Genomic DNA, 20013 nt, shown 5'->3' on the forward strand with positions numbered 1-20013 from the left:
GTTCAGCTCTGCAGGTGTGACTCCAGTGGACTCTTGCACAGCAGAATTCAGGGCAAATCGAAACTCGTGAAGGTGCTTGTCCCAGTGTTTGTGCTGGGTCCCTACATAGGAAGCAATCATTGTCTTCAAGGTTCGATTTACTCTCTCAGTGAGATTGGTCTGTGGGTGATAGGCCGTGGTCAACTTCTGTCTCAGGTTCCATCTTTAGCAAGTCTCCTCAAAGAGATCAGAGACAAATTGGGAACCTCGATCAGACAGGATGTAATCCGGCACTCCCCAGCGAGTCAGGATCTCTTTCGTAAGGATGTTAGAGACGGTCCTTGCTGTGGCCTGACGCAGGGAAAAGAGTTCCACCCACTTTGAATAATAATCAACAAACACAAGCATGTACACATTCTGATTGGAGCTTCTAGGAAATGGACCCATCAAATCCACTCCTAGCATTTCCCAAGGTCGGGTAACCACCGTTTGCTGCAACTTGCCAGCAGGCTTTCTACCTTCTGGTTTGTACATTTGACAAACCTGACAGTTTCGGATGTGTGACTTCACATCCATGCTCAGATGTGGCCAGTACAGTAACGCTTGCAACCGCTTGTAGGTTTTGAACCTGCCCAAATGACCAGCTAATGGGTCTTCATGGAAATGTTGAAGCAGTTGTAGGCGTAGAGTTTCAGGTATGTACAATTGGTAGAGGGTTCTGTGAGGTAGTTGTACAACACGGTAGACTTTGTCTTCCATGATGGTCAGCTTTGTGGTAGGATTGACCATCTTTTCTCCATCTTCCAGGATAGTCTGGTACAAAGCCTGTACTTCTGGATCATCCTGTTGGGCTTTCCATATGGTCTCATCAGAGATGGGAAAGTCTGTTTTGGGCGAGTCTCGACTGCTTGACAGGACAGTAGCACATGTAAAATGAGGGCCACCGTTATCACAAGCAGGAGCCCTGGATAAGGCATCTGGAACAGTGTTGTATTTTCCTTTCCTGTATTCTACTGCAAAGGTGAACTCTTGCAACCGTAGAGCCCATCTTATGAGTCTGGTGCTTGGTTTGTTGGTCTTGAACACCCACACAAGGGAGGAATGGTCAGTGACCACAGTGAAGTGTCTTCCCTCCAGGTAGTACCTCCACTTTTCCAAAGCCCAGACAACTGCAAGGCACTCTTGCTCGGTTGTGGAGTAGTTCCGTTCTGCTCCATTCAATGTCCGACTGGCGAACGCTAGCACTTCTTCAGTGCCAAGTCCAGTCTGTTGGACTAGGACAGCACCAAGTCCAACATCACTTGCATCAGTGTAAACAACAAAAGGGGAATCAAAGTTGGGATGACCTAAAATGGGAGGTGTGACGAGGTGTCGTTTCAGGGTTTCAAAGGATGTCTGGCACTCTGCCGTCCATAGGAATTTCACTCCTTTTCGCTTCAACGCGTTGAGGGGTTCTGCCACCTGGGAGAAGTTCGACACAAACCGATGGTACCATCCAGCCATCCCAAGGAACCGTTGAAGGGCCTTGAGTGTGGTTGGCACAGGAAAATCTTGTACCGCCTTGGTCTTTTCAGGATCCACATGAATGCCGTCGAAAGACACAATATGGCCAAGGAACTTCAGGGAAGTTTGGCAGAAGTTGCTCTTCTTCATATTCACGGTCAGACCAGCTTCTCTTAGCTTGTCCAACACTGCTTGAAGATCTTGAAAGTGTTGTTCTCTGTTCTGGGAGTAGATAATTATATCGTCCAGGTAGACGAAACAGATCTTCCCTTTGAGCTCACCTAACGCAATCTCCATCAGTCTTTGGAAAGTGGCAGGTGCATTCTTTAATCCAAAAGGCATCACCTTAAAGGAAAACAAGCCCTCAGCACAGACAAAAGCAGTCTTGTCCTTGCTTTCCTGGTCCATCTCAACTTGCCAATAACCACTATTGAGGTCAAGGGTAGTGAACACAACAGCGCCAGACAATGACTCCAGGATCTCGTGGATGGTAGGAAAAGGATAGGCATCAGTCTGGGAAACATTGTTGGTCTTCCTATAGTCCACACAAAATCTAAGACCACCAGCCTTTTTTGGGATGAGGACAACAGGAGCAGCCCAAGGAGAGGAGGAACGTTCTATTATATCTTGTGTTAACATATCATTAATGAGTCCCTTTTGGATGATTAGCTTCGCTGGGGACAAACGATATGGCTTTTGCTTGATCGGCATTTCCTGTGTAAGGAATATTTTGTGCTTCAGGAGCCCGGTGCGTCCTAGCCTTGAAGTACATACATCAGCATTATTCTGCAGCTGTTCCAACAGCCTTAACTCCTCTGGATGTTCCAGCTGAGCTCTTCTTACAGCCTGTAAAAGGAGATCGTCAGAAGGATTATCAAGGGTTAGTGGTAACGGAGCAACGGCAGAGAAGACTGCCACATTTGAACCCCAATCATGTAACTTCGTAGCTTCTGATTGGAAGAAATGCTTCTTGCTCGGATTGTATGGAAACCAGTAGCAATTGTGTGCGATATCAATCTGGACACCACTGAAGTACATGAAATCAATTCCCAACACGACAGGAAAAGCAAGGTTCTTGGTTTGTAGGATAACCGAAGGAATCATATAGGAGCGGTTACACAGGCGGAACTCTACCTCACTCCATCCAAGTGGTCGTTTAGCATCACCATCCGCCAGATAGAGTGGACCTTCTGTCCACGGCTTCAAGTTGTATTGCGGACCTTTAACCTCCTTCCACAGTTTCTCATTGAGCAGTGTGTAGGATGACCCGGTGTCCAGGATGGCTCTTCCTGTCCATGGGCCTATGGACAGGGGTAACACCAGTTGGTGCGGTATGAACTGAAAGGAAGGGGATGTCGATGGGGGGGCGTAGGCAGTGACTCTTGGGATTTCAGCTCTGGTTAAAGCACCCAGAGAAGGATGGTCATTCCTGCGAAGAGAGTTAGGTGTGTTGGCCTGTTGTGATTTGTGGTTTCTGGAAGGGTTTTCGTGATACGGTCTTGGACATGTAGCTGAAGAATGTCCCTTTTGGCTACATCTCCAACAGAACATGAGAGGGGTCATGGCTTGAGACTCTGGCTGTTGTTGATGGTCTGTCTTGGGTAACGGTTTGGATGTCTGTTTCTTTCTTTGGTCATATTGCTGTTGGCATTCTCTGTCCCTCTCAAACTGCTGTCCCAAGCGAACCAGTCCATCGACAGTGGTGACTCGTTCTCGGAGTTGACTGGCTAGTAGTGGGTTGATGTTCTTCAAAATCAATTTAATGACCTCTTCCTCCTCAATGCCAGGTTTCCACCTTCTGCACAGGGAGTGGTAACCGTATGCAAAGTCACGGATACCCTCTTTCTCGCTTTGCACTCGATTCCTGACTCTGTCTGCCAGCTCATCTGTGTAGTCCTCAGACAGAAATGCAGAGGAAAACTTGGCCTCAAAGTCAGCCCAGGAGGTAGTGGTGAGACGTGCCACATCCCACCAGTCTCGAGCTGTCCCATGCAACACATTCCTCAATGTGGCAAGGAGTTCTTCCTAAGCCAGGGATTGTGGGTTCAAGTCCCATCTGGGGTGCCATTTTTTATGTAACGGTTTTGACTTGAGGTTGTTTTTTATAGGGGTGCCAGGTAGGTTGTGCCTACCAGAGAAAACATTGGTTTCTCCTTTTAGTTTGGGAGGGAATGAGTCCCATCTGGTCCGTCAAGTCTACACCATTACAAAGGACTTATGTAAACGTCAGAAGGGAAATCAACTTTTCATAAACCCTTAAAACATTGAAAAGAACTTCAAAAACAACTATTATTTTGCGTGGGTTGTATTAGCAACATCAATGGATTACACACACATAATAATATAACACAATGAGTTCTGGTTCCTCCAGAAATGTCCTGTACCTCGGGCCTAAAAAGAGTCCAGCCCGGTAAAGGAGTTCAGTGAACTCAAGTGACTTTTGTCACGCAATGTTTGTCCGTTCATTCCGTGTAGCGTAAACCCAGTATTAAATCATACAATCAATATAACAATTTTACCACAGAACTTTAAAGCGTATCTGCTCTTACTAATTCCTCAACTACATCTAACTACATAAATCATCACCGTATACATCATATCAAAACAAATGAAATACCGTATACAAAAAAGGTGGTAGTCAGTCAGACAATCCAATCCGCCAACAGATCTCCAGCGGAGAAAGGCCACGAAGAATAGAGAGGAGTAGTCCACGGACGCAAAGAGTGGATCCGATCCTGGGTAAACTCTCTCAGGCTACAAAACACACGTTTAACAGCAACAAAACAACCGGAATAGAGAAGCTTCGGGAACACATCCTCAGTCACGTCTCCATCACAAACGCACTTTTGCGCAGCTGATGCTGGCTATTTAATTGGGAATTAAAGGGAAAGCACCCTATTGGAAGGAGAAGCACTGAGACGGCTCAAAATAATTCAGGGCCGTCACAACAGGTCTGATCATAGTAATACACATACAGGTCTGATCACATTACAGGTCTGATCATAGTAATACACATTACAGGTCTGATCATAGTAATACACATTACAGGTCTGATCATAGTAATACACATACAGGTCTGATCACATTAATACATATTACAGGTCTGATCATAGTAATACACATTACAGGTCTGATCATAGTAATACACATTACAGGTCTGATCATAATCACCTAATAATCCCCCGTTTACAATTGGCTCTTTCATCCCCTTCCTCTCCCCTGTAACTATTCCCCAAGTCGTTGCTTTAAATGAGAACGTGTTCTCAGTCAATTTACCTGGTAAAATTACGGATAATAAAAAAATTATATGAGAGTAATCTAATGAGGTGTAAATATTAATCCTGTAAATCCCTGGCTAATTTCATCACTCCTCCAGTAACCAGTCACAGGCTAATTTCATCACTCCTCCAGTAACCAGTCAGTGGATTTTTTTATCACTCCTCCAGTAACCAGTCAGTGGATTTTTTTATCACTCCTCCAGTAACCAGTCAGTGGATTTTTTTATCACACCTCCAGTAACCAGTCACTGGATTTTTTTATCACTCCTCCAGTAACCAGTCACTGGCTTATTTCATAATTCCTCCAGTAACCAGTCAGTGGTTTATTTCATCATTCCTCCAGTAACCAGTCACTGGCTTATTTCATCACTCCTCCAGTAACCATTCACTGGTTTATTTCATCATTCCTCCAGTAACCAGTCACTGGTTTATTTCATCATTCCTCCAGTAACCAGTCACTGGCATATTTCATCATTCCTCCAGTAACCAGTCACTGGCTTATTTCATCACTCCTCCAGTAACCAGTCACTGGTTTATTTCATCATTCCTCCAGTAACCAGTCACTGGCTTTTTTAAAATTTGTAACGGTTTTCTTCCTGGGAAGGAGAGGAGAACCAAAATGCAGCGTGGTTATTTATAAACATCTTTAATGAAAGATGAAAATGTAAACACTATACAAAATAAGAAAACGTGGAAAAACCGAAACAGTCCTAACTGGTGCAAAAAACAGAGACAGGAACAATCACCCACAAAATACCTATAGAATATGGCTGCCTAAATATGGTTCCCAATCAGAGACAACGATAAAGACCTGCCTCTGATTGAGAACCACTCCAGGCCACCATAGACTTACCTAGAACACTCAACTGAACACAACCCCATGGACTACAAAACCCCTAGACAAAACAAGACACATAAATCACCCATGTCACACCCTGGCCTAACCAACATAATAAAGAAAACACAGAATACTAAGGCCAGGGCATATCATTATCACTCCTCCAGTAACCAGTCACTGGATTATTTCATCACACTTCCAGTAACCGGTCACTGGCTTATTTCACCAGAGTACTTCCGGTAGCCAGCCCCTGACAGACCAGAGGACCTCCAGTAACCATTCCCTGACAGACCAGAGGACCTCCAGTAACCAGCCCCTGACAGACCAGAGTACCTCCAGTAGCCAGCCCCTGACAGACCAGAGTACCTCCAGTAACCATCCCCTTACAGACCAGAGGACCTCCAGTAGCCAGCCCCTTACAGACCAGAGGACCTCCTGTAGCCAGTTCCTGACAGACCAGAGTACCTCCTGTAGCCAGTTCCTGACAGACCAGAGTACCTCCAGTAGCCATCCCCTGACAGACCAGAGTACCTCCAGTAACCAGCCCCTGACAGACCAGAGGACCTCCAATAGCCAGCCCCTGACAGACCAGAGGACCTCCAGTAGCCAGCCCCTGACAGACCAGAGTACCTCCAGTAACCAGCCCCTGACAGACCAGAGGACCTCCAGTAACCAGCCCCTTACAGACCAGAGGACCTCCAGTAACCAGCCCCTTACAGACCAGAGGACCTCAGTAGCCAGCCCCTTACAGACCAGAGGACCTCCAGTAGCCAGCCCCTGACAGACCAGAGTACCTCCAGTAACCCGTTTCTGACAGACCGGAGGACCTGGTCTGCTTCACAAAATTCTTAACTTACAAATGTTTTCTTATTGTACAACATTGAAATTGTAACAAAGTGAAAGCAGAGGGCTGGATTTATTTCAGTGCAATTAACCCAGATGTGAACACAGATTAGAACTCTAGTGGCCGTAAAATGACATTTATTTCAAGTGCTCTTACAATGAAGAAATTGTTCCATGAGTTTACCTTTCAAGTACAGAACATTTTGCCCTTTTGACATCTGGAGACGACCTGGTTTATTACCATGGAAACGCCTGTAGAGCTAGGTGTGGTTCCTATCAGATGTCTCATATTCAATACTAAGCACACATTTCCAGTCAGCGGTTGTGCTGTGGTTAGGAAGATACAGTATAGGAACAGGACAGAGGTCATGTGAGAGAGAACAGGGGGCTGTGGTTAGGAAGATACAGTATAGGAACAGGACAGAGGTCATGTGAGAGAGAACAGTGGGCTGTGGTTAGGAAGATACAGTATAGGAACAGGACAGAGGTCATGTGAGAGAGAACAGGGGGCTGTGGTTAGGAAGATACAGTATAGGAACAGGACAGAGGTCATGTGAGAGAGAACAGTGGGCTGTGGTTAGGAAGATACAGTATAGGAACAGGACAGAGGTCATGTGAGAGAGAACAGTGGGCTGTGGTTACAGAGGTCATGAGAGGAGAGAACAGTGGGCAAGATACAGTATAGGAACAGGACAGAGGTCATGTGAGAGAGAACAGTGGGCTGTGGTTTGGAAGATACAGTATAGGAACAGGACAGAGATCATGTGAGAGAGAACAGTGGGCTGTGGATAGGAAGATACAGTATAGGAACAGGACAGAGGTCATGTGAGAGAGAACAGTGGGCTGTGGTTAGGAAGATACAGTATAGGAACAGGACAGAGGTCATGTGAGAGAGAACAGTGGGCTGTGGTTAGGAAGATACAGTATAGGAACAGGACAGAGGTCATGTGAGAGAGAACAGTGGGCTGTGATGGTGCAGACAGCGAAGATATAAACTCCACCTCTGGGGTTATCTTTTAACACATAATTTGTTCATCTGAGGGATCCCGAGTGACGCAGCCGTCTAAGACACTACATCTCAGTGCTTGAGGCATCACTACAGACACCCTGGTTCGAATCCGGGCTGTATCATAACCGGCTGCGATTGGGAGACCCATAGAGCGGCTCACAATTGGCCCGGCGTCATCCGGGTTTGGCCAGGGTAGGCCGTCAATTGGCCCGGTGTCGTCCGGGTTTGGCCGGGGTAGGCCGTCAATTGGCCCGGCGTCGTCCGGGTTTGGCCGGGGTAGGCCGTCAATTGGCCCGGCGTCGTCCGGGTTTGGCCAGGGTAGGTCGTCATTGTAAAATAAGAATTTGTTCTTAACTGACTTTCTGGTTAAATAAAATATATATATAAACATCTGTATAATGTAGAAAGGTACATTCCTCAGATGTTTAACCTTAGTTAAACTGTCAAATACACAGGTTCTATATTCTGCAGTAGTGCTTTTATCAACATAACCAATAACTAAGGATCCTGAAATTATAGGTGGATAGATGTTATCATCACAAATTACTATATTTCATTTAGTACCTTTCAGATCACCTCATCAACAGAATTAGTATATTTCATTTAGTACCTTTCAGATCACCTCATCAACAGAATGAGTATATTTCATTTAGTACCTTTCAGATCACCTCATCAACAGAATGAGTATATTTCATTTAGTACCTTTCAGATCACCTCATCAACAGAATGAGTATATTTCATTTAGTATCTTTCAAATCACCTCATCAACAGAATGAGTATATTTCATTTAGTACCTTTTAGTTCACCTCATCAACAGAATGAGTATATTTCATTTAGTACCTTTCAGATCACCTCATCAACAGAATGAGTATATTTCATTTAGTGCCTTTTAGTTCACCTCATCAACAGAATGAGTATATTTCATTTAGTACCTTTCAGATCACCTCATCAACAGAATGAGTATATTTCATTTAGTATCTTTCAGTTCACCTCATCAACAGAATCAGTATATTTAATTTAGTATCTTTCAGTTCACCTCATCAACAGAATGAGTATATTTCATTTAGTACCTTTCAGATCACCTCATCAACAGAATGAGTATATTTCATTTAGTACCTTTTAGTTCACCTCATCAACAGATGTGTTATAATAAAGTTGAACATGATCAAGTCAAACAGAATCCATAGAACTCAATGTCAATAGAGAGGCATTGGAGCTGTGATCTCTGATCACTGATTCAGACCGTATAGTTTACAAGGGCATTGGAGCATTTATGCTTCTAGTTGTCTGAGGATTTTTTACCTCGAAAATTAAAATCAGATCAGAACTGAATGAATAACTAGACAATCTCCCTCATAGTAATATTGATCATGCCAAATCAGTGAGTAATGAGGGTAACTCAGGTACATGGATTTAATCCGTAACTGACTAGAGAACACTGTGTAGTGTAGTATAGTGTAGTGTAGTGTAGTGTAGTGTTGGGCTGAGGCTGTGAGGATTCCATCCACTGAGAGACTGTGTGATGTGTCCAGGTGACTTTAATAGCATTAGGAGTGGAGACCATAGAGCTATAATCTAAAGAGAAGAGACTCCCACTCTTCTCTTTCATGTTCATCCTGTTGGATTGTTCGAGATGTCAGTCTGGCTGAAAGACTGCCATCAATGTACTGGTTCCCCTGACAGTCACGCAGCGCGGAGCTCACCACTGTACCTGTCTGCATTAGAACGGTGTGTTGCGCTGGTTAAGGATGCCTTGATTTATCAACTATAAAATACATATATAAAGTTATTCTGACAGGTTCAATCCAATTAATTAAATCGATTACAAATAAATAGGACCAGATGTAGTGATCCGGTGATTAGGGTAGAGCAAAAAATAGAAAATAGTAAAATATGTCGTTTTTATTTATTTAAAGAAATATTAAGGTTTGTGTGAACGAACTTATTAATAACAGTTAACGTTGGCGAAACTATGAAGACTACTCTGAATCTAATGAACAGAATAAACCCAGAATATATGAGGTTTTTGTGTGTGTGTGTGTGTGTGTGTGTGTGTGTGTGTGTGTGTGTGTGTGTGTGTGTGTGTGTGTGTGTGTGTGGCACATAAGGTTGGGATTATCGATGAGTGACACCATGCGACATGCGTGTGTGGTTGAAGTCCATCTGTTTCTCGGAACAGCATCCAGAGTGAATACATTATTATTCCTGTGGAAGAGAGGCTGCTGCTTTTAGCATTAAGGGGCAAACAGTTTCCGCCTGAACGTGTTAACCTACTATTCTCCCGGTGTGAGCGCGCGCGGCGAAGTGGTAATGAGACTTTAACAAGGCTAATAAATCAGTTAACGGAGAACACCCTTTATTGCCCTGACCACGTGCCATTGTTTGCCAAGAGTCACATTTCCACCAGGTTAAATACACTTTCCATGGTAATACTACATGCAGATATATTATAGACATTGTCATACAACATTTTACAGAATGAGGAGAATATCTCAATTTAAAACATACCTCTGAAACGCATAAGGTGAAGGTAACGTTTTAGATAATGTCCTCTGGTTACATTTATTGCTAATAAAAAAAAATACAAAATTAGTATTTAATTATTATTATTATAATAATTATAACCAGGTTATTGCTGCTACTGTATTTACTATTTGTGTTCTAATTGTTCTTTATTATTTTGAGTGATTCTCACCCTTTATATATTTAATTTTAAAATGTATTTTTTCAACGTCTCTGTCATCTCCATCAGGAGATATTCCCGCGTGCAATCTGCTCCATCTCTCGCCAGCACATTTCCAGCAGGTTATCACAATCACCGTTCGTCCTATTTCTGATGTGTTCCGCTGATTACCATCAGTGCCCTCAGATATCCCAGACTGATCATCGCGCTGCAATATCCACTCTGAGCCATCTGGAGCAGATCATATCGCTGACTCCGGCTCAGTCCCCAAGTATTCAATCTACACAACCCTTTCAAGCACCACGAAGACGAGATGGTTGGTTTCAAACCGAGTAACAGCGACCCCACATAGGTGAGTCCACGTGGTGCTCTGAAAGTGTTCGGTTCGGGCGACAGAAGTGTCATCCTCTGCAGATGGAATAACAACCACGGATGGCCCGTCTAGCGATATCAGCAGGCCAACAGATATTTATTGCATTCCGAGATTGAAAACGATGTATTGTTTGTATTTCAGTGTTTTGATTTAAACAGCCTATCCAACGTTACTTGTTCTAGCGCTTATTTAGGCCTAGTTTTGTAGCTTAAAAAAAATGGATTTATCTGTGTACACAAAAAAACGATGTTTGTGAAATGAGTGATAATTCGGCTTTCTCTTTAGTTCTATTATAGTCCCTATTGATCAGTAGGCAGGTTTACATTGACCCAGGTTTATGCGACAAAAGCAATGTCCCAACAACAACAAATATTGTGACATGTGTAATGGTAACTGCAGATATAGGATACATATTCTAAATATCGACAACATTTGCATCCGTTCAACAGGGGTGGAATTTTATTTCGAAGAACTTTCCTTATTGCGGCAAATGATGACGGAAACGGTGTTTGTCGAATATGATTGCGGAATCTTTTTTAAGGTACGCGGGGCGCGTGATGTCACCGCATAACTATAAAGCTCCACTCCGCATTTCATTATAAATATCTACTGCTTGCAAAATATTTTTAAACAACAATAAAAAATAATGTTTATTTGTAGGATAATGATTGTCCTGACTTTCAAGAATGCCTGAACAGCTTCGTCTTGCTTTTCTGGTTGGCTGGCAAGTTTTACCTTCCAATTATATCAAATCTTCAGGAGTGTAAGTTTCACCATGGTGCGGACGGTGGCGATACGTTGGCACATGTGAATTATTAGAATATATGGCAAATATTAGTAAATTACGGCATTATTCTAATAATGCTGACCTTCCCGTTCTGAGATGTTAAACAGGCAGGTGGGAAAGCATACAGGCTGCCGACAATGTAGCAGTGCGCCATTTGCCTAAACGTGTAATGTAAACACTTCAACCACAAAATGTGTATTCGACACTGTAGGGTTCTGCAAAAAAAGTATATATTTTTTATTTTTTTAGGTGTGACGTCATTGTGGCCCGCCGTTTTTATCGACACATAATAGTTACATGGAAACGCACCTATCAGGAAATTGTCGCGTCTATTTTCTATGCGAACTTTCTAAATATCGAACAAAAATACACTGGACAAGTTAATGGAAACATAGCTAGTGACATGTAGTCAAAGTGCCGTTTGACTTGATAGTTTCCTCTAAAGTGGTGTCCAAGTACATTCAAAACTTTGTTTACAGACTTTGAAGATATTATAACATGTATATGAATGCATTGTCTTATTAGCCCAGTGAAACGTATGTCATTTAAAACGCCCAACTGTTAGTAGTGATACAGTTTGTTTCAGTTGTCTTCTGGTTTTTAGGGTCCAACTGAATAATAACTAAGTGGGCTGCATCTTGTAACAAACAACTACCTATCTGTTACAAACAACTACCTATCTGTTACACTCAACTACCTATCTGTTACAAACAACTACCTATCTGTTACAAACAACTACCTATCTGTAACAAACAACTACCTATCTGTTACAAACAACTACCTATCTGTTACAAACAACTACCTATCTGTTACAAACAACTACCTATCTGTTACAAACAACTACCTATCTGTTACAAACAACTACCTATCTGTTACAAACAACTACCTATCTGTTACACTCAACTACCTATCTGTTACAAACAACTACCTATATGTTACAAACAACTACCTATCTGTTACAAACAACTACCTATCTGTTACAAACAACTACCTATCTGTTACAAACAACTACCTATCTGTTACAAACAACTACCTATCTGTTACAAACAACTACCTATCTGTTACAAACAACTACCTATCTGTTACAAACAACTACCTATCTGTTACAAACAACTACCTATCTGTTACAAACAACTACCTATCTGTTACAAACAACTACCTATCTGCTTTAAGTTGGTCTGATAGAAAACACTAAGCCCCCATCAACACACACGCAGACAAGCACACACACAAAAAGAACGTGAAGGGGGTGGGGTGGCTAAAAACAGAATGAAGGTTAAGCATTTTCTATAAGCACCAGCAGAGCTGAATTTCAATTAGTGACAACATTTACAAGCTTGCGTAAGATGACAGACACTGTGTGTCAATCCACTTCGCTATAGCCTAACAAAGTTTCTGTTCTTCATCCATCCCAAAGCTATATAATAACACTACCATGACATGACACACTATCATAACGCCTTAGGGAATTGTACCTGTGGCCGACTGACCGTTATTTCAATCAACTTATGATTTTAGCTTTTATTCTAAATGATCGACAACATCCCCGTTCCATGTCTCATGTCATTTTCCACGTTCATCAATTCGGAGATTGGACAGCATAATAACATAATATAAATTACAAATAGAAAATAGAATAAGCTCAATAAAAGTGCATACTCCCAAATAGCCTATAGACATACAAAATGTCTAAATGAGAGAGTAAATGTCCTGATAAGTCCTATAGAACAAGTCCACCATTTCCCCCCTGTACTGTTCTGTGTTAATGACAGTTGAACGTATTCAGGAAGTTCCCTGCTCCTTGTGCTTTATCCCACTATGTTGGACAGCTGTAAAATCGTGTAGACAGGTTGTCATACAACAATCAAAGCTTCAGTGAATGGACTGTAATGCTAAACATTTAACATACAATACTCCCAACACTGGGACAGCGGCCCAGCCAATGCTCTAGCCACATGCTCCGGCGAGGAGGAGCTTGCAGCTCAAGTGGGATGCCAATCAAAGCATAAACTTCAAATTGTATCTGAGAGATCAGGCTGAGACCTGGGGGCAGGCACATCAGTTGGAGCTCAATTGTTGATGTGATCACATCCAACGGTCTTGCAGCGAAAGAGAGCAGCTGAGATTTAAAGAATAGCAGAAGAACCATTGTGACCTATTGCTGCTGTGCTTCCTGGCCACTTTCTCTTTGACTTCTTTACGCTTCGGTCTCGTGTTCCGACGTGTTTTGGCATACGACTCGGCGGAGAGGATGTCTTTCCCCCAGTTGGGCTACCCTCAGTACTTAAGTGCCTCCCAAGCGGTGTACGGCGGGGATCGCCCGGGGGTCCTGACTCCGTCGTCCCGGGGAGGGAGTTCTGAGTTAGCGGGAAACCAGTCGGCTGCTGCGGCTGCAGTCACCTCGGTGTTGGGCATGTACGCAAACCCCTACACTGCACACAACTACAGCGCATTCCTGCCTTACAGCAGCGCAGACCTGGCTCTGTTCTCTCAAATGGTAAGGGCTGTTTCTATACTTCTGGTGTTGTATTATAGTGGTCTGTATGGTATTGCTTTACGTCAAGTGTGTCACTTATTTTGCCTGGAAAAAGCACGTGAAAAGACGGCTGAGAACTATTCAATCTGCGGTTTCTTTGCAAGTTGCATATACTCGCGCTCTCCGAAAGTTTGTTAATAAGAAATGACAATGCATCTATAACTTTTATCTACACGTCTTAAATATTGGAGTAATATTCATTATTCGTATAACTACTTTGGAAGTGTATTAGTCGTTTGAAGTGGGAGTTTGTTCCAGCTGCATTCAAAGAAATGTTGTTCGATCTAGATGAGCCAAAAACCGGTGTGCCGTTCGGTTTGAGGGAGAAGTTATTTAGTATAAAAGAGCGTTTTGGTCTAGATAATGGTGCTTGTAACACAAATTATATAGTTTAGTTGATTTTAATTATTATAGCATTGGTCCTCGGCTTCTGAAATTTCACTAAAGACAGCTATTCGTTTTGGTGAATCGAAACAACAAAGGCCTTTGCATGAATTTGTCACGCACACAAATCATTTAACTGTTAGGATAAAATAGTAGCTATATAAACAAAACCATTACGTCAAAACGTAGTCCAGGCCTCGACAATGACCTAGACATTATATTATAATTTTGTCTCGCAACATAGTTCTACTTTGTTGTATTCATTTTGAGGAAAATTATTTGAGGATAAGACGTACGTATTTCTAAAATATATATTTTTAAGGTTTATATCCTGACATGGAAAAATAACCATTTACAGATACTTTACAACAGAATGCAGTTCATCGCTACAGCAGCCGGTCACACGAATGCAGCGTGTCCAGGCCTTCTTTAACAGACATCACAGTTGCTCCTTCTGCATCAAATAAATCATTTACAATCATGTTGACATTGACATTTTATACTGGCCTACAAAATACACTTCATTTAACAATTGCAAAACTTACTTCCATCTGTATTTGATACAGAAATAGTATTTCTTAAATAACAATAGGAACAGACTAGGCCGCAGTGGCAACTGACACCATTTCGGTCAAATGCATTAAAAGGAGTTCTACTCACCTCAGTAATTAAAACGCGAAAACGTATCATGAACATATGTGTGTGTATAGCTATACTCTTAAATATATAGGCTTAAATATAATACATCAGTTATGAGTATTATAGTTTTCGGAACTTTTGGACGTTATTGAAGGACATTATCCCAAACTGTAATTCACATAAACGAGTTACAGGGATATCCAAGCGAGTAGGCCCATTTTTAAATGCTATTCATGTCGAAAAATATGCGTGGTATTAGGCATTTATAGAAATTCACGTGTTTCTAAGCAACATATTAACCAATCTGTGGCGTTGTTCATCCTTCCAGGGCTCCCAGTACGAGCTGAAGGATAGTCCTGGCGTGCACCCCGGCAGCTTCGCGGCCCACACCTCGCCAGCTTTCTACCCTTACGGTCAGTTCCAGTACGGGGACCCGGCCAGGCCCAAGAACGCGACCCGGGAGAGTACCAGCACGCTGAAGGCCTGGCTCAATGAGCACAGGAAGAACCCCTACCCCACCAAGGGAGAGAAGATCATGTTGGCCATCATTACTAAGATGACCCTGACGCAGGTGTCCACCTGGTTCGCTAACGCCAGAAGGAGGTTGAAGAAGGAGAACAAGGTGACGTGGGGAGCCAGGAGTAAAGAGGACGAGGATGGAAACATCTTCGGCTCCGACAACGAGGGAGACGCGGAGAAGAACGATGACGAGGAGGAGATCGATCTAGAGAGCATCGATATAGACAAGATAGACGACAACGATGGAGATCAGAGCAATGAGGAGGACGATGATAAACCGGAGGGCAGAGAGCGAAACCGAGAACTGGACAGTCTGGAGAAACGGCGGGCCTTCGCTCTGCAGCACGAGGCCTTCGACAAATCTAAGAACTCAATTTCCTCCGGGAAGGAACTTTCTGATAGCAACAGCAACACCAGAGTTGTGTCCCCGGACAGACAGGGAAGTTTTCAGCTCCCAGTGAACAATAAGCCTAAAATCTGGTCGTTAGCTGAGACGGCTACCAGTCCTGATAGTTCTGTCAAGTCCACCTCTCCCTCCGGCCCTACCGGTCACACCCCGCCTCAGATGCAACACCCAGCCTTCCTGCCCTCTCACGGACTATACACCTGTCAGATAGGCAAGTTCCATAACTGGACCAACGGAGCTTTCCTGGGGCAGAACTCTCTGCTCAATGTCCGGTCGTTTCTAGGAGTTAATCAGCACCATCATCATAACCTCCACTTACAGACCCAGCTGCAGCAGCAGCAGGCCTCGGTGTTGGTGTCGCCTGGAGCCTCGCCACAACTCAGCCCCAAGCACATAGGTAGGTCTGCACCAGTTATGATCGTATGCCCAAAGCTTTATTTACTGCTATATTTGGGAAGCAAAAATCATAGAAAATACTGTTAATGTAAAATGCATAGCCTATCAATTGTATTTTGTCCAAAAGTGCTTTTAAAACGACTAAAATTTCTACTCACACACACACACACACACACACACACACACACACACACACACACACACACACACACACACACACACACACACACATTATTTGTTATAGTAATGATCATAATAATAATAACAATGACACAGAAGCATTATGTTATTACTTAGGTATTTAATTAAAATAAAATATATTTTTTGGTAATTTTGTAATGAGTTGAATCTTTTCATTTCAGACCGTGAAAACGTTGTAAGAAGTGCCTCTCCTCCAACGCAATCTCTGAAGTCCTCATTCAGACCCCTTCATGATGGGTAAGACGCTGTTTGAATGATTGGCTAAATGCAGTTGGGCTAAATTATAACAATAAGACTGATATTCTAATATTGTAATATCAAATGGTTTCCTCCAAAATGGTGCCATTCTGCTGTCTGTTGTGGTTAGGCTCTTAGAAGGTATAGGGAGGGACTGGTTTCTTGGTGGACAGATGTGAGAGATTGGTCTGGCTTCTAAAAAAGAGTTGTTCTTCCCCGGGTGACACGGGGTTTCGGCTCCAGCCCCCCAACCCCCCTCCTAATTCCCTCCCTCTGGAGGCTGACTACTTATCAAGTCCCCCGTAAAACGGGACCTGTCTGGGGCTCGGCTTCCCTAAAGACCCCGGGGAGCAGCCCGGCCCTGGGGAGCGTTCTAGCAGAAGACTTCTCCCCGTCTGGAGTGCTAACATTTACACAGACCCTCTTTCTTCCCACTGTTAGCACTAGGCCGCTGCTGGCAGTACCATCCTCAAATGACGGCCTGTTTGTGTGTGTGGTTTGGCATGCATTATACACACGTGGAATTAATCATTCGTGTCATAAATGATATGCTTTAAATACAAGTTCCTGATATAGGTAAAACGCGTCGACAGGAACACTTGAAGAGATATAGAATCCTAGATGACATGTTCTGTATGTTGACCCAGTGGCTAGGCTACTTGAAAATAATATTATATTGTATAGAAAAACGGTTCTGTCTTTTCATTGTTCTCTTCGTCCTCCTCTGTGCTCTTTCAGCCCCAGGACTCAGCAAGAAGCCCCGCAGCTGGTTCTAACGGCCCTCTCCTCGGCTTGATCAAGACATTCTGCCCTGGGGAAAAAAAGACTTTACGCACTCAGAAAAGGACAATGAGAAATAACTTAATTCACCGTAGCATTCAGAGCAAATGGCTAATTTGATATAAACTCCTGTGGCAGGATCTCGTCTATTGTTGTAAATAATGGCGCCTGTTATTCCCTGCTCTGTACCCTGGGACGTTTGGTAGGCTTTTCCTTCTGTCTTTCTTCTGGTCTGTACATACAGTGATTTACATGTGTAAATAGCGCGTTGACGACATTTGTCCAGATCGTATATTTTGTCTAATAAACTAAATGAAATTATCGAGAAATCAGAATATAGATCTTTTGTTTTTTGTATTTTCTTGATCAAACATCTCTGACACGGTGACATATTTAGAGAACAGGGGACGCTCTCTGTTGCACAATATTATTAAACAATTTGCTTCAACCTAGTAGATTATTATCAGTATAATTATTATTACTATTATTATTGTTATTATTATTATTGTTAGTGTTATTATTATTATTATTATTATTATTAGTAGTAGTAGTATTACTACACACATCCGTCAGGGTAAATGGCTTATCATAACTAACGCTAAGACGTTTCATTCCAATGTAATCATTAGCAGCTGAGAGGAACCCGCCTTGCACCGCGTCCCCTGTTAGAGAGAGGGCAGAGCGGGTAAAGCAGCGGATAATACCGACCCTCTCATCTAATGTTATTCCACTTTCTCCAGTTAAATGGGGAGGGAGCGTCGACGCATTGAGGTGCTAATAACCGGCCAGATGGTTGCTGGTGCCGAGAAATGGACAGAAGCAGCTGGGAGCATCATTAAGTAATAATGTGGGAACGCCCTGCCCAAACAAAATCAAATGGTTAAAATCTAATCTGTCAGAAAGACAAGTCGATTCGGTAATATATTATTAATAGTGAGAGGTTAGCGGTCAGGTGACGTTGTTAGCAGGGTTACTAACTGTGTTGGGGTCCGGCCAGCTACATGTGATCGGAAAAGTTATAGGGATGGCTATTGGGACTGAAGGAAGCTCATTCTATTGAATCACTTTAATAATAGCTTCATGATGAGGAAGAACTGCAAGGATTATGGTGATGTCATTTGAAGTGTAACATTGTTTTCGTTATTGGGATGAACGGTGGTAATGTGGGTCCACAACGATCAGACTTCTATACAGAATTAGAACGATATCTTAGGCCTACATTAAACACGATAATATTAACAGGTTTCATTCAAATTAAAACAACTATTAACCAAATATAAACAAATAATAGCCACCTAAAACTGATTTTATAACAATTACATTTCATGTTACATATTTTGTGGGTATAACGCAATGTCAACATCCCTATTGAAAATTGTTAAATTGAATATTTTATTGTAGTATTTGTAATAGACGAATAAATGTTGTATTCGCTGTTTGGAGGTATGGCAGGCTGAACGTGTGGGCTGGCTCGGTGCCTGTCTATTGTTGTATCACAGCGACCTCTATAGGCTTCAGTACATTTACAGATAAATAATATAGACAAAGTCAAAAGATTTTCACTTTAAACTCTAGAAACACTTGACAACTTGGAACTTTTTACAACTTCGAATAAGCGACCAAAGTTAGCCTAGAATATGAGTCAAAAGATTATATGTTATTTGCTCCCAAGTGGCGCAGCGGTTTACGGCACTGCATCTCAGTACACTACAGACACATTGGTTCGATTCCAGGCTGTATCACAACCGGCCGTGATTAGGAATCCCATAGTGTAGCGCACAATTGGCCCAGCGTCGTCCGGGTTAGGGTTTGCCCGGGGTAGGCCCATATTGTAAATAATAATTTATTTTCTTAACTGACTTTCCTAGTTAAATAAAGGTTAAATAAAATAAACTATCTCACAGTGTGTGTGGTCAGATAAAGTTTATAATATAATTACTCTTAGAAGATTGGAAACATATGTTCTATATACACTTTAAACCATAACCGTTTTCCCCTGCCCCGTTGCTTGTGAGGGTCAAATCATTTCCATTCAGTGTTAACAAAGGCTATTTAAAATACTTGTTTTCTAATCATTTTACAAAGTCTAAAGATTGGTGTTGTTCAATATTAGTAAACTTGAGATATTATTTCGTAATGAAAACTTATTTGAGTATTTTTTCCAGAGAGCAAGGCAGAGTGATGGAGGTCTAACAGAATTTAATTAATCAAATTAAGATCTAGGCCACCTCAGTGCGCACTGCAGCAGTCTCCACCGTGTTAATTCAGGGGTCAAAGTGGCTTTATTTTTCAGTAAACGTTGACTTCTCTCAAGGAGAGGAACATTTATGCGCATAAATTTGTGACATTTTGATGGCAGTTCGCTAAACAGTTACGCCGTTAAAAGCCTGTTAGAAAATTAACCAGGTCAGAGGGTGGTAAAGGCAGGAGAGGGTCAGATGTGTTTGTTGTGCCTTCTGTCAAAAACACAATTAATTATATTATCAGCAACTTTGTTTAGCTATACACAGAGCTCAGCCATCTCTCAGATCTCCATCGGTAGGTTAATTCATGTATGGATTTGGGGATGATGATTACTTCTGTAAGATCACGCGCCATGAAGTTTCAATCGCCCTTGTAAAT

At 42.4% G+C, this 20013-nt stretch overlaps 1 protein-coding gene across 1 annotated transcript; it reads left to right on the forward strand.

Moving 5' to 3' along the window:
• Window positions 1-13351: 13351 nt before the first annotated feature.
• Window positions 13352-17726, forward strand: LOC139405605 (iroquois-class homeodomain protein irx-1-like). The gene is made up of 4 exons (XM_071148013.1): window positions 13352-13790; window positions 15181-16174; window positions 16536-16611; window positions 17350-17726. Exons 1-4 carry the CDS (start codon window positions 13545-13547, stop codon window positions 17405-17407), a joined length of 1374 nt encoding a protein of 457 aa, XP_071004114.1. The 5' UTR covers window positions 13352-13544; the 3' UTR covers window positions 17408-17726.
• Window positions 17727-20013: the final 2287 nt, after the last annotated feature.

This window comes from Oncorhynchus clarkii, chromosome 3 (genome assembly GCF_045791955.1).
Source record: "Oncorhynchus clarkii lewisi isolate Uvic-CL-2024 chromosome 3, UVic_Ocla_1.0, whole genome shotgun sequence".
NCBI lineage: Eukaryota > Metazoa > Chordata > Actinopteri > Salmoniformes > Salmonidae > Oncorhynchus > Oncorhynchus clarkii.

Coding starts and splice junctions, on each gene's coding strand:
- LOC139405605 (XM_071148013.1), top strand. CDS start 13,545: ATGTCTTTCCCCCAGTTGGGCTACCCTCAGTACTTAAGTGCCTCCCAA. Junction 13,791..15,180: donor TGGCTCTGTTCTCTCAAATG/GTAAGGGCTGTT, acceptor TCATCCTTCCAG/GGCTCCCAGTACGAGCTGAA. Junction 16,175..16,535: donor ACTCAGCCCCAAGCACATAG/GTAGGTCTGCAC, acceptor TTTTCATTTCAG/ACCGTGAAAACGTTGTAAGA.